The following is a 12911-nucleotide window of genomic DNA, read 5'->3' as shown; positions in this document are numbered from 1 at the left end:
ATGTTGTAAAACATGATCATCCTCAAACTATCATAGCTAATTGAATCTTACCTCGTTAATCACTAATTAATTGCTTCTACAAGGAATCTACATGAATATTTTTATGTTATTACAGTAATATCCAAGAACATTAGCAATAACGCAAGCCTGTATGAGGAATCATATCTTCAAGGAAATACGACCAGTACGAGCCGAGGGGTGGAGACGTCGGAAGAGGACGACGATATTCTGCACAATCATGGAAGGTCAAGAGAAGAGTCTGGCTTTATTGACTTGACGAACTCAGTGTCAGATGTAAATACTGGGCTGGTGCCAGGGGATGATGATCTGATCAATCGTAGGGTAAAAGAGCCCGAAATTGTGGCTGATAATTTCATCAAGTATAAAAATACCGTTTCCCGTCCACCCGAAATAGTTCATGGGACTAAAATTAAGCCAAATTCAAACCCACCAATTCAAATTTCTGCAAAGCCAGTCAACGTAATTGTACAAAGCACCAGTGTATCATCCTCCTCCTCGTCCTCCTCATCATCATCTACAACAACCTCAAACTCAAATTCACCTTCTCCATCATCTTCAATTAACTCAAATTATTATAATCCGGTTGATATGATTCCTCCTCCAGTCCCGTCTTCCTCTGGTGGCGGTGGTCCAGAGAACGTTATCACGTACTTTACGGAGGAACCAACTTCCTCAAGGACCCCGACTAGGGCACCTTCCAGGGGAAATGATAGAAATCGGCATCGGGTTCCTCTTACAAATTCACATTCGCTGATGCCGTCTACCACGACCACCCAAACTAACAATAGGGATACGCTAAATGATGAAGAAATGCATAAAAGTAACAGTAGCACAAGGGATACGATCGAATCTAGCAGTAAAGACAAAGATGGTGGCTCTAATACTGGGACTTCATCTTCCTCTTCTGGGGACGTTCGATACAGAAGCACATTGCACAAAACGAGTAAACCAACAAGTGGTCATTCTGGAGGCGTTCGTGAGAGCATTGTTCACGTCACTCCTTCCGATGCAAAGGCAAATAGAGCTGGTTCGCAACAGAGCAAAGATGGTCATAAGTACGATCAAAATGCATTTGCAAAACGACATGGCCTTGTTGATGACCACGATGGTGAAGATGTTGAGAATAGTAACCCTCAACGAGACACTCTAATGTTACATAACAGCGATGATAACCAGAATAATCACCGTCACAAAAATAATCAAGAGCCCAACACCTCGGACGAATTTGGTAAAGGTGAAGAAGTCTCGACAAGCACTGTCAAGTTTCATTCGCCAACTCCTTCTTCCTCGCAACAAGGAGCTATGCCTAAAAATAAATCTGAATATTTTATGCCAATTACACCAATCATTAGTTCGGAGAGACCAGAGGAACCTAATGAAGACTTGCTAAATAATCACAAAATGCCGATAAGTTTTGATCGTATTTCGCCCGATTTTTACGACAAGAACCCTTGGACCCCGTTACTTGACCGTCCCAATATGGATAAACGACCCAGAGTGGACATTAGCAGACCATCGTCAACATCACCACAAGGCTACACGACATCTTCACCAGAGCCGATAATTGTTTGGAATACAGAATATTCTCACAACGATAATTATAATGAAGAAGGTTTGCGTGCAAATTCTTCGCCAGCACCACCAGCAGCATCACCACAAAATTATTATGGTTATGGCCACACTGCTCCTGGTCCTTTTTTTCCAAGCAATGGCAACAAGGAGATACGGAACCAAAATGCAAAACCAACTTTAGAGTTCGATGACAATGAGCCCATTAGTCATGGTATAAACACGTACTCTTCTTCAAAGCCAACTGCTACGAGTCCGACTCACACAAAATCAAGTCAAGAGCAAATGACTGTCCAAGTTGGTGTCAATAATACTACAAAAAAGGGAGGAGGAACGACAACAGTGGTTGAACCATCATCGTCTTATGTCGAGGAAACAACGGGTGGTTTCCGACCTCTTGCAATTCCTTCCTACACCGTGATTATTCCTCACATTCCTAATTCTCCACCAAAAAATGGGCATGAGCAAGGAAAAGGGGTCACTAAAGGTAGTCAAAAACCCGAAAATGCGGAGGCAGAGACCGACCGAAACTTGAACACTTCCGTCCAATTTGACAGAGTTGGACTCGTTGAGTTGGATGAGGAGGACAGTGGTGAGAAAGTCCAAAGAACGCCCGACGACAAGAGGAGGCAGAGTAGTGACGATAATGTTAACTATCGGCCGAATGAGCACAAGACCGATAATGACCACGGCAATGTAGAAAATGACATGGCAAAAAATGAGCCGGAAGACATTAAGGAAGAGGATTACGGGGACAATGACGAGTTAAGCGGTGGCAATCCATCACCAACTAAAATCTACAAGTTGGACCCAGATAATATAGATATTGTTCCGGATACTTTAGGGGACACTAACACTCATGTGATGGAATCGCAAGATCTCAAAAAACCCAACAGTACAGCCACAGAAAGCGACCGTCTCATCAATCACGACTCGTCAAGTGAAAAAAATAATTTCTATTACCACCTCCACCACTCTGCCGAGCAAGAGACTACTCCCAAAATGCCGGATCCTATTATCAAGTCTACCACAGATTTAATCATGAGTACACTTGGAAGCCTTAACCTCATCAAATCCTCACCGACAGCCCAGGCACAGCGAGATGACGTCGAGTCTAAACTGAGAGCTTCAGACTTTGCAGAAAGTTCAGAGTCGATGGAAGTCGACGACGACAGTAATGACGATCATGATGGTGGTGAGGACAATGACGAGCCAGGGGTTGATTCCCCCCTTTTCCCCCCCGTAAGGTCATATGTCGGTGTTAATCTCCCCCTTCGTCCAAAACCCTCTCCAGCCTCATTAACGGAAGAGGATTCTGGACCAAATAAAAAACTACGAATGTCCAATGATCAGGGGTCAATGCGACCTGACTTTAACGCCGTGTCCAATTTACAGAAGGTACTTTCCATGATGATGAAATTTGAGGGAGAAGATGAAAGTAGAGATTTGAAGGCGGATATCACTCCGAGTGTCAATGTGACCAAGCAGAATGTCAATTTGATTTTGGCCAAAATCAACGAGCCCACCGTTACAACTACAGCGTTACCTTCTCCCACAACTACGTCAACACATCGAGAACAAAAATCGTACAAAAATCGACATTCCAAAATTGATGAGCAATTTGCTCCACCGTCGAATGTTGAACATATCCCAGTGCCCTTAATAGTAACAGAGCCACCAAAAATCCCTATTGTGGGAAACCTGCCAAGTAATAAAATGACATTAACTAATGTCACAATCAATGATCAGAATTCACCGGTGTACAAGTTCGTGTTGCGTCAAGGCCAAGGTACTTTGGTTTTCAAACTTTTTGCGATATTTTTTTTTAATTTATACAATTTTGCATAATTCCATTTTTTATGTTCCAGCAGTTGAAGATTTGCTGAAAGAAATTTTCTTAAACTATACGGATATTCAGGGAGAAGGTGATTCTCCATCAACGACCGAGTTTCTCACTCAAATAAGCGCATCAAGGCCTAGCACGTCGTTAAAAAATTCTTCCTCGTTGAAATCGATTTCAAATTTTCACAATTTAAACGACAAATCGAAAACAGAGCAAACAACGCAAAATGCAATTGGAGTGACTTTTGCCAGTGTCAAAATCAACCATCCTCATCTTAGACCACTCTCACAATCAATGATGACCACGACATCCTCATCTATCCGAACTTCTGATGCTCCCGTACAGACATCAACGTCAATCGTGATCAACCAAGATGATGAAACACTAGAAGAATGTCCCAAAAACATCACTTTCACATGCGTGTCCACTGGAAGATGCATCCCGTCATATTTGAGATGCAACTTTATCAAAGAGTGTCCCGATAATTCTGATGAGTCTAATTGTAGGTTAGTAAACTATGCAAATGTTTCTTTCAGTCGGTGAAAAATGAGCAAAAATAATGAATAAGCACATAAATGATAAATGTATACGACATTTAATTTAATGACGAAGTTAATTTAATGGTAGATGTGAAAGTGGAGGGATGATTGACTATCTATAACAGTATTCATCTGTGGTTTTACACAATCAATTTATATTTCTCAACCATTATCTTTCCACAGTTGTGCCGACTTTCTTAGAGCCAATGGCAATGGGAGAAAGCTTTGTGATGGGTGAGTTTGAAAACTAGTGATAGTACTTATTTTCGTGTAATCGCTCATATCCAATATATTCTAACTAATAAAATTTTCTAGCGTTGTTGATTGTGCGGATGGAAGTGACGAGTATCAAGTATGCGAATACTGCAAACCAGGTCAATATATTTGCTCCGGCTCCAGAAGCTGCATCAACAAGGTAATCATTTTGCGTAATATAATTCATTCGAGGATCAGGCACAAAAATTTGTCTATGAATTTCAGACACAAATTTGTGACTCGAAGCGAGACTGCCCGAATGGTGATGATGAGAACGATTGCGTGAAAATTGGACAGTCTCAAATTCCTGAGGGAACTGACCTAGAAGAACTTTCTTCGACGTACAATAAGAATGGGCATTTAATGGTTAGAGATATTTATGTTTGATTATACCTTGTGCGGAAATGATCATGATTTTGTATATATAAAATCGTATTTGAATTGGTTTTGACACGCAGGTTCGAAAGAAAGGAGTTTGGGGAAAGTTGTGTGTAGACACGTTCAGCTCTGTCGTTTCTCACTGGGAAGTCAAGGACTTGGCAAGAGCAGTGTGCAAGGCGTTGACATTCTCGTGAGAATAATTAATACTTCATTATAAAGTAATCATGTAAAACTCTTATTACCAATTAATAACCGATTCTAGTGATTTTGACTCCGTGGAGCGCATCCAAGACAAATCCGTCAACAGCAGCACGCCGTACTACGAACTCTTTTATGGAGTGTCGAACAATGACACGGACGATTCTTCGCCATCCAGTGACGATGAGCCCTACTCGTCGGAATCGACTCCAAGGGTCGGACTAGGTTTTAAGACAACCGAGTGCAAGTCAAAACTTGTTGTGAACGTGACATGTCAAGGTGCACAAATTATTTATAATTAATTATTTAGGTTTTCTCGTATTTTCTACACACATAACGCATACATTGTCCAGTGTATACTGGACAATTACAGTAGAGTATGCAGTTCTGGTGCATTGGTTTGATTGTTTATATTTTAATCAATGTCAGATCTCCAGTGCGGTACTGCGCCCAAATCCTTTACCCAGACTTCAAGGTATAGAGTTACAAGGTTAATATTTATGCTTATTTATTTTCGCCTTTCTACAAAATATCCGTATTAAAAAATTCATATCACTCTCGGCAAGGTTGACCCGAACCATTTTATTCTACATTTTGGTCTTCAAAGTTATAAAATATGTTTACAATATATTTGTTTAGGATCGTGGGTGGGTCAAATTCAAATCCAGGGAACTGGTAAGTCGAAGTCATCCCATCCATTGTCTATTGAGGTGCAGTCCTATTAATGAATTATTAATATCCCTGATTTCAGGCCTTGGCAAGCAGCATTGTATAAGGTATACAAAGGTTTACAAAATCTCATTTTGATGCCAAACTAACAGTAATAATCAATTAAATTTTGACTTTAGTCTGGGTCTTATCAATGTGGAGCTACCTTGATCTCATCCCGGTGGCTGTTATCGGCCGGTAAATATATAGCAATAATGTTTAATTAGGAGAACTAATAAATGATAATATTAATAATGATTGTTATTATCTTATTTCAGGACACTGTTTTTATAAGTAAATTCTCCAAATATCATTTGTTTAATTTGCTTTTTTAAGACGAAATGATGAGCAAGTCTTTTGGTTAAAATATCGACAGTGCTCAAGATGACTACTGGGTTGCAAGGCTTGGGACCTTGCGCCGAGGCGCCGCGGTGCTCTCCCCATACGAACAAGTTGTCAAAATCACGCACATTTTCCTTCATCCAGGATATCAAAATGTTGGGTTTGTCAACGACGTAAGTTTATTGAGACTCGAGAAAGAGGTCAATTTTACCGACTATGTGAGACCAGGTAAAACCCCATCTTAACCTTAACATTTACTTGCCCTAGTATTAAGTACTTTTTGTGTATTCGTTTCCAGTTTGTCTTCCTTCACGAGAAAACAAAATTCGTGATGGCCGAATGTGTACCGTTGTGGGTTGGGGTCAACTACAAGAAGTTGGACGGATTTTTCGTATGCATTCAAAAATATGAGATAGCGGTGATGATAACAAAGAGTGACATTTTTTATTCTTATTTAGCTGATACGTTACAAGAAGTGCAGTTACCTCTAATTTCTACTTCAGGTTATTACAATTGAAACTCCATGATAAGCGAGATGAAACTAATTATTGTATACTTTCAGAGTGCCGCAAGAGAACATTGTTTCTTCCCCTGTACAAATTGACAGGTAAATAAGTCTTTAAGTTATGTCTTGTAGCGACTAATGTTCACTTCAGCATTTTTACCATTTTACTTTTGTTTATTAGACGCAATGTTCTGCGCTGGTTTCGACCGAGGTGGTCGTGATGCATGTGAGATAGATATACATACGTAAAAACGTTAAGTATGTATGAGGTCTGTAAATATTTGCCTAATTTTATTCTGCAGGTTTGGGAGATAGTGGTGGTGGAATGATGTGTCCAGTGAGTATTTCATTCATGTATTTCTGTTCATTATTCTTGTAGCTCTACAATCTTTTGAACTTTAGGAAAATGATGGACGATGGTCAATCTATGGAGTAACATCCAATGGTTACGGCTGCGCTAGGGCTGCACGGCCTGGTGTTTGTGAGTTTTACATTTCCAATCAATTTTTTTATCCCAAACCATGGTCCGCTCTGTCCGTCTGTCCATCCGTCCGTATGAACAGCGTTTGATACAGACGGCAAACGCATTTGTTCCCAGTGGATGAAAAACGTTCTGAACCAGTGAGAGTGTCGTGTAAAATTTTTAAAAACGAGGCAGACTTTGCAACAGAACTAAGTTTACCCATTATTGTAAATTTTTCAACCTGTGGGAATGTAGGATCCAGCACGGAAGTAGATTTCATGAATTTATCCCTGGAATAAACCATATTTGATATGGTTGTGTATGTATAATTCATATTATCTCTATCTACACGCAGATACAAAAGTGGCGTCCTATTTGGACTGGATTCATGAAAAGATGAGTCTCGAGAATTCGTTTGCTTTCAAAGAGAAACCCAAACATTGTTCTGGTCATCGGTGTTTGCTAGGTACATGCATCCGAGTACTTATAAGGATTCATAGATCTAGTAGAAACAAATGTGTAATCATAGTTTTCATTTTCCAGGAGAATGTTTAGAAAAGAGACAAGTTTGCAATGGAATTGTGGACTGCATCGAAGACAACGGGAGCGATGAAAGAGGTCCGAACTGCACCACCCACTTAGGACTTGCAGCAACCTAGAAATATCTCCAATTAACACCTAGTTTCCTAATTGAAAAGAATAATATTTTGCCCATCGAGCTATGCAGAATGTACGAGCGAGTATTTTGACCACGTATTAACGTGGGTTCGTAGACTGCAAAGGCAACCAAATGTACTTGATTATGACTCACTACATTAATACTGTATTGTGCAATTGCTTAATTATGCTTAAAAGAGTCAGCTTAAATCTCACTAGTGTTATAAGTACCTGCTTTCACCAATGAGGGGAGGGAGGTCAGAGGGGAGACTTTTTTTAAATGATGACAGAGTTACCTAAACTGTTTTGAGGGGTGAAATTGTGATATTGTTGTTATATTACGTTAAAGCATTTATTTACATACATAAAACAACCATAAACTTTTTTTTATTTAATGGAAAATGTTGTTTAATAGTTTGGGGGTGGTATTTAAGTAATTATAGACGGGGGTTCCACTATTTATTTATTGTTGTAAAGTATCGTCGTGGTTTAAAACACTACAAAAAAGCAAATGATAGGAGGCTTTAATGTATGCTAATTTAACAATACTACTGTTTGTTAATACTGAAAAGAATCTGCCATTATACGACAATTAGTTTACGCTTTGTCTCCTACTTGAATAAGAGCGTCTTTTCTAAGAGTTGTTAAAAACTTATTGTTGTTGTAGTATGTTATGTTCTCACAATCTTAAGACGATTTATGTATCCACATCATGCCCAATCTTAAGAGAGCTCAAAAAACCAAAGCAAAAAATAAATATGACAACATTTCTGATTCACACAACTTTTTTACACTCAAAAGTTTATTGTTCCATTTTATTAATTTCATTCAATATATATAAGCTGTAAAATAAAGCAATTTGTCACAATATGAAAAATATTCAGTATGCATTCTAGGCAATACTAGACATACATAATTCATATCACTAGTCAGACTCGTTAAACTCTAATTTGCATGATTGTCTTATATCGTATGTCTACATAATTTAAAAGCTGTAAATTGCATTGCCACAAATATGTTTCACTGATCCTGAGTATGCTTGTTCCCCATAATCATGCATTAAATAATTTAAAATTTCAGCTAAGGAAGACTTAATTAAAGCCTCATGAATTATTATGCTCTTTTTTAGATGGCTTAAAGCTAACAACACCAATTGTATCCTTGTCTCACAACATATTTAAGAACACAAACTTAGAACCATACTTTTCTTCTGCATTTCATTGTCAGAACAGTAAATAATAAGTTCATCAGGAATTTTTGTCCAACCTAATCCACAACCAAACAGGGAGCAGCAGATACAAATTGCTATACAACACACAATATGCGTATTAGTATTAGTGCATTCTTATGTGTGATATTTCAGGAGTTCTACTTGATATAACACTTTAATGTTTAATAACTATCAATTTCAATGTAGCATTATTATAAAGCTTCTTATTAGAAAAGTAGATTGCTCAAGCACCTCAAATCTCGTTAAATCATCAGTCTCTATCAAACGTTTTCCAGTGGACCCTTGTCAATAGCAATGTCATTTGTCAAAAATATCGTTTCAATATATATTTGTTACAAAATTAACACCAGCGTATTTACTACGATATACTATTACCCAGTTTTCAGTTTGGTCATTTCATTTTCTGCAGTAACAATCTTTGGATCGGAATTTGAATGTCGTTGTTTGGACATCACGTGCAAGGGATCATTATGTCTTGAATTGCCATTGTTCATGATGCCATTCCTAACACCATTGGTCGAGGAGGAGACAGCATTATTTTTTCGACCAAGACTTTTTATTGTTGGCAGTAAGAACACAGCGAGAGCTGCAATGTGGACAAAAAAGTACAGGCTCCTGCGAAAAAAAATTAAATGCAAATTAGGTATGATACGCATACTGTATAACTAGTGTAACTCTTGCAAACACTTTTTGAAGACTCACCTGTACACATTTAAACTAGGGAAAAAATCCAAAAGACAAAACGAGAACGACGCATAAGCAATAACGACTCGTGTAATAAACCATGAAGTAAAATCGTATGACGATTTGAGAACGGTATTCATCATAAAATGGGGTCGAATTAATCTTCGTACCTAAATTTTTAAAAATCGAATTAGAAAACTTTGTGCATAAATCAGACTCTGATAAACAAATAGCGTACAATTCTTGCAGATGATGTGAATAGAGCCCCACTGTGTAAAAATTACAAAGAATAACTTTATATATACATAAAATTCAGGTGAGTTGAAGTTTCAACAGTACCTAAAGAACGTTATGTAATATCCAGGATAGAAGCCATGCCAGCAAGCGGAGCAGGCGTAGGTTGCCACTAATAAAAAATTAGAGGGTGGAATGGAGATTTCTTATACATTTTTCTCGTTTATACTGGTAATGTGTGTGTATGACATTACATACCTGTCCTAATCCTTGGACTGCACCTGTCGTATACGACATACCTCAACCATTTCATCGTGCCTATGTTCCACTGGTCAAGACTATTTTTGAAATTTGTGCCGAGTTCGAACGCTAACGCATCAACGTTAGTTACCAAATCCCACGATTTGGTTTCTTTCTTGTAACCTAAACCTGATGCGTTACACACGGCGTCCGATAAAATCCAAGCGTGGTAATACTTGGATCTACGACACAATTTAGGAATTAATTTAGTTTCAATTAGGAATTATAGATTTCTATCATTACCTCTCTAACGACGTCGACACGTGAATGAACACTATTTTGTTCCAAAAAGCTCTCTGAAGGAACTCCTCCTCTACATAAGTCGCTTAATATTATATTGTGCATCACGAAGAATGATTTATTAAAAATATGAAATTGTTACCTCTTAGATGGCTAATATTATAACTTGGAGCAACTTTCAAGTACAGCAATGCAAAGAAAATACTTCCAAACAATTTCTTGAGTACGACAACAACTGAACTGGGCGATTCGTCATAATAAATAAATTGTCGAAAATCTTTGAAGAATACTAAAGGTCCCGCTAACATTGATTGGAACTGGAAAATGTAGCTCCAAAACTCCAATGCATCGGGAACCTCGCTGAAAAGATGCAGATTTTCTTGCTCAGCCGTGATACAGTAATACATAAATATTATAAACCTTACCTAATTGCATAGGCTTTTTCGAGTTCGCTATTTTTCTTGTCAGCCTTTTGTTTTTTCCCATCATTTATAGCAAACGCCAAAGAGGTCACTTTTTGTGTTAGGACCTATGAAATATAATCAATATACCAAATTAACCTGTCCCATACATAATTCTCGCATGTCCCACTAAAGTTCAAGGTATTTACCATCAGGGGGGCTGTAATATCTAAGGAATAACCGGGAGCCAGAAATTGTCTCCTCATGTGCAGCCATGCCAGATACAACATGGATACGATAAAAACATACCTGAATAAAATATAGGGACCAATAAAAATGTGTGTAATATGCAAGTCCGTTATTAAAGTTTAACCACACCAACCATGGCATATAAGTTGATCGGCAGCAATAACGAATAAGGACAAAGCTCAATCCGGCCGAGATGAGAACATGAAATATTTGGACACCAAAGCAGAAATTACAGATGCAGATGCCGGAAATTAGGCAATACATCAATCTCGCCCGTGGATGCTTTACATATTTCTTGAGGATAAAACTGAGGATTACTGCTAGGAATTGGCAAGCAATGAAATTGATCTGTAATAAGGTAGAAAAACAAAACCCTTGGTTAACCATAATATGTATCAGATTCATAAAGCATGAAATTGATAATTTTATCAAGATTTGTGAATTGGTGTTAAATAGGATAAAACTATATCGAGAAAACTTTGAGATAAAATTGAGAAATTGTGATAAGACATGTAACACCTACGAGTATTCCCAGTTAATGTGGGGAATATTAGAAGGGATCAGTTGACATTCTTCAACACACACATATGTATATATGTACATGTGCGATAATCTGGATTACTCAATGAAAACAACCAAGCAACCACTGCTGAGAACCAACACCCAAAACACACACCAACTAAATCATTGACTTGTTATCAACCCTCACACCAATTAGTCATTTAGCATTTACTTGATCAATTGACAATGATGTAAATTCAGCGATTGCTAGGAGGGAAGTGGACCCTGTGTATTCACTCAAAAGCAAGTCTCCCTTGTTTCCCATTTTGTTTCTTGATAATCTCTTGCAGCTTCACCCTTCTTGTAACTTAATTAATCTGTCAAACAAAAAAATAGGCGTTCTTTACTAAATGCAAGTTATATCATCTTGTGTTCTATTATTAAATAATTATAATTACAAACAACGACAAAGCCCCAGCTGGATCACCATTTAGTACCGCTTCCTTTACTGAAAAATGTGGATATTTTCAGTCTGATTTCATAACTGGCTGCGTCTGAAAACATTAGCAAACCAATTTATTTAGATCAGGTATATTTCTTTAACGAACCCTTCCATAAATAAACTTCATTAATAGTCACCGTTATTCATACATATGTGCATTACATTCCATAAAGTTTAAAGTTACTTTCTACATACTACAATCTTAAGAATTCTAGCACATTTAATATGTAGACTGACAGACAAGATACAATACGTTTTTAAATAGCTCTTTTAATAAACTATTCTACACATTCGAAAAGAATAATACGTTTATCTACTTTTAAAATTCCATAAAATTTATACATATTGCTTACCATTTTTAAAGGGACACTGGCTCACAAGCTTTACTGCTGCTTAATTTTATAATGAAAGTTGGACTTGAATAATTGGAGAAATCTCTTGTGCCTGATTAGTGATTGTTGATTAAATAACTTGTTGACCAAATGCCAACTTGTTGCGTTTGTAGCTTCAGTAGTTCTACATTTGTTGTTCTTCACGTAAACACGGCCAGCCTAGCCTACAGGTTGTGCAGGAGTTGATGATGCTGATGTGACTGACTTCATCTCCTCACTCACAATTCGCCTTTACAAATATCTGCAACCCTGAACTTCATCCACGCAAATCCAATGGAATTTCAGACTCTACTATTTAGTAATCTCCTAAATACATATTTCTTTGAAATCCTATACTGCTTGGTAGAATTATTATATTGCTTTCCTCACAACACATAGCCACAGAAACTTACTTTTGTGCTTTGTTATTCCTTGTCATACATTTCACATACGCATGATTTTTATTTTTTGGGATTATTTTGGTGCATCTCTCGGTCTAGAAATTTTCAATATATATTGTGGGCCAGTGTTCTTTACAACGACATAGGAAGAACAAACTATGAATGAATGAAATAATGGTTTGTACTTATAATAACAAATATGCAAACCATTATTATCCTGGATGGCTGCGGTTAAACATCTATGCGAATTGGCAATATAATACTAACGTCACCACCATTTTAAGTATTTTATGCAAGGGTTTGTATCGTCATCACT

At 37.6% G+C, this 12911-nt stretch overlaps 2 protein-coding genes and 1 long non-coding RNA gene across 7 annotated transcripts in view; 1 reads left to right on the top strand and 2 right to left on the bottom strand.

Moving 5' to 3' along the window:
- Positions 1 to 158, bottom strand: part of LOC118434803 — a 282-nt gene extending 124 nt beyond the window's left edge. The window contains exon 1 of the long non-coding RNA XR_004834259.1: positions 52 to 158. This is a non-coding gene — a long non-coding RNA (uncharacterized LOC118434803). The remainder of the gene's footprint in view (positions 1 to 51) is intronic.
- LOC110847008 overlaps positions 1 to 8281 on the top strand; it is a 27712-nt gene extending 19431 nt beyond the window's left edge. For 2 of the 4 annotated variants that reach the window (XM_035849088.1, XM_035849085.1), the window contains 21 exons: positions 116 to 3379; positions 3459 to 3939; positions 4156 to 4206; positions 4288 to 4387; positions 4453 to 4593; positions 4686 to 4798; positions 4871 to 5085; positions 5236 to 5296; positions 5446 to 5481; positions 5558 to 5582; positions 5655 to 5712; positions 5793 to 5808; positions 5891 to 6084; positions 6155 to 6247; positions 6315 to 6359; positions 6419 to 6463; positions 6543 to 6587; positions 6664 to 6698; positions 6764 to 6842; positions 7180 to 7290; positions 7368 to 8281. In XM_035849088.1, coding sequence (XP_035704981.1) covers positions 116 to 3379; positions 3459 to 3939; positions 4156 to 4206; positions 4288 to 4387; positions 4453 to 4593; positions 4686 to 4798; positions 4871 to 5085; positions 5236 to 5296; positions 5446 to 5481; positions 5558 to 5582; positions 5655 to 5712; positions 5793 to 5808; positions 5891 to 6084; positions 6155 to 6247; positions 6315 to 6359; positions 6419 to 6463; positions 6543 to 6587; positions 6664 to 6698; positions 6764 to 6842; positions 7180 to 7290; positions 7368 to 7483 — 5324 coding nt within the window. In that variant the 3' untranslated portion in view covers positions 7484 to 8281. The remainder of the gene's footprint in view (positions 1 to 115; positions 3380 to 3458; positions 3940 to 4155; positions 4207 to 4287; positions 4388 to 4452; positions 4594 to 4685; positions 4799 to 4870; positions 5086 to 5235; positions 5297 to 5445; positions 5482 to 5557; positions 5583 to 5654; positions 5713 to 5792; positions 5809 to 5890; positions 6085 to 6154; positions 6248 to 6314; positions 6360 to 6418; positions 6464 to 6542; positions 6588 to 6663; positions 6699 to 6763; positions 6843 to 7179; positions 7291 to 7367) is intronic. The other 2 variants (XM_035849086.1, XM_035849087.1) reach the window with 2 other exon arrangements.
- LOC110845493 (membrane-bound O-acyltransferase domain-containing protein 2) lies at positions 8266 to 12911 on the bottom strand. 2 transcript variants are annotated; one of them, XM_022091925.2, is made up of 13 exons: positions 12177 to 12911; positions 11784 to 11875; positions 11554 to 11698; positions 10954 to 11168; positions 10781 to 10880; positions 10596 to 10699; positions 10313 to 10530; positions 10174 to 10243; positions 9889 to 10112; positions 9736 to 9802; positions 9635 to 9665; positions 9415 to 9566; positions 8266 to 9327 (listed from the first exon to the last, which is right to left on the bottom strand). In XM_022091925.2, exons 3-13 carry the CDS (start codon positions 11644 to 11646, stop codon positions 9084 to 9086), a joined length of 1518 nt encoding a protein of 505 aa, XP_021947617.1. In that variant the 5' UTR covers positions 11647 to 11698; positions 11784 to 11875; positions 12177 to 12911; the 3' UTR covers positions 8266 to 9083. The 2 variants fall into 2 exon arrangements, with proteins under 2 accessions (XP_021947617.1, XP_021947616.1); XM_022091924.2 differs by having other exon boundaries at positions 11780 to 11875; positions 12177 to 12909.

This window comes from Folsomia candida, unplaced genomic scaffold (genome assembly GCF_002217175.1).
Source record: "Folsomia candida strain VU population unplaced genomic scaffold, ASM221717v1 Fcan01_Sc003, whole genome shotgun sequence".
NCBI lineage: Eukaryota > Metazoa > Arthropoda > Collembola > Entomobryomorpha > Isotomidae > Folsomia > Folsomia candida.
This window is presented reverse-complemented; position numbering and strand designations above follow the sequence as displayed.

Bases quoted from the DNA above. Each gene is read 5' to 3' on its own strand.
- LOC110845493 (XM_022091925.2), bottom strand. From the start codon at position 11,646: ATGGGAAACAAGGGAGACTTGCTTTTGAGTGAATACACAGGGTCCACT. The intron at 10,244-10,312 runs GTAACAATTTCA...CGACTTATGTAG, and splicing joins TAATATTAGCCATCTAAGAG to AGGAGGAGTTCCTTCAGAGA. The intron at 9,328-9,414 runs GTGAGTCTTCAA...TTTTTTTCGCAG, and splicing joins CCTAGTTTAAATGTGTACAG to GAGCCTGTACTTTTTTGTCC.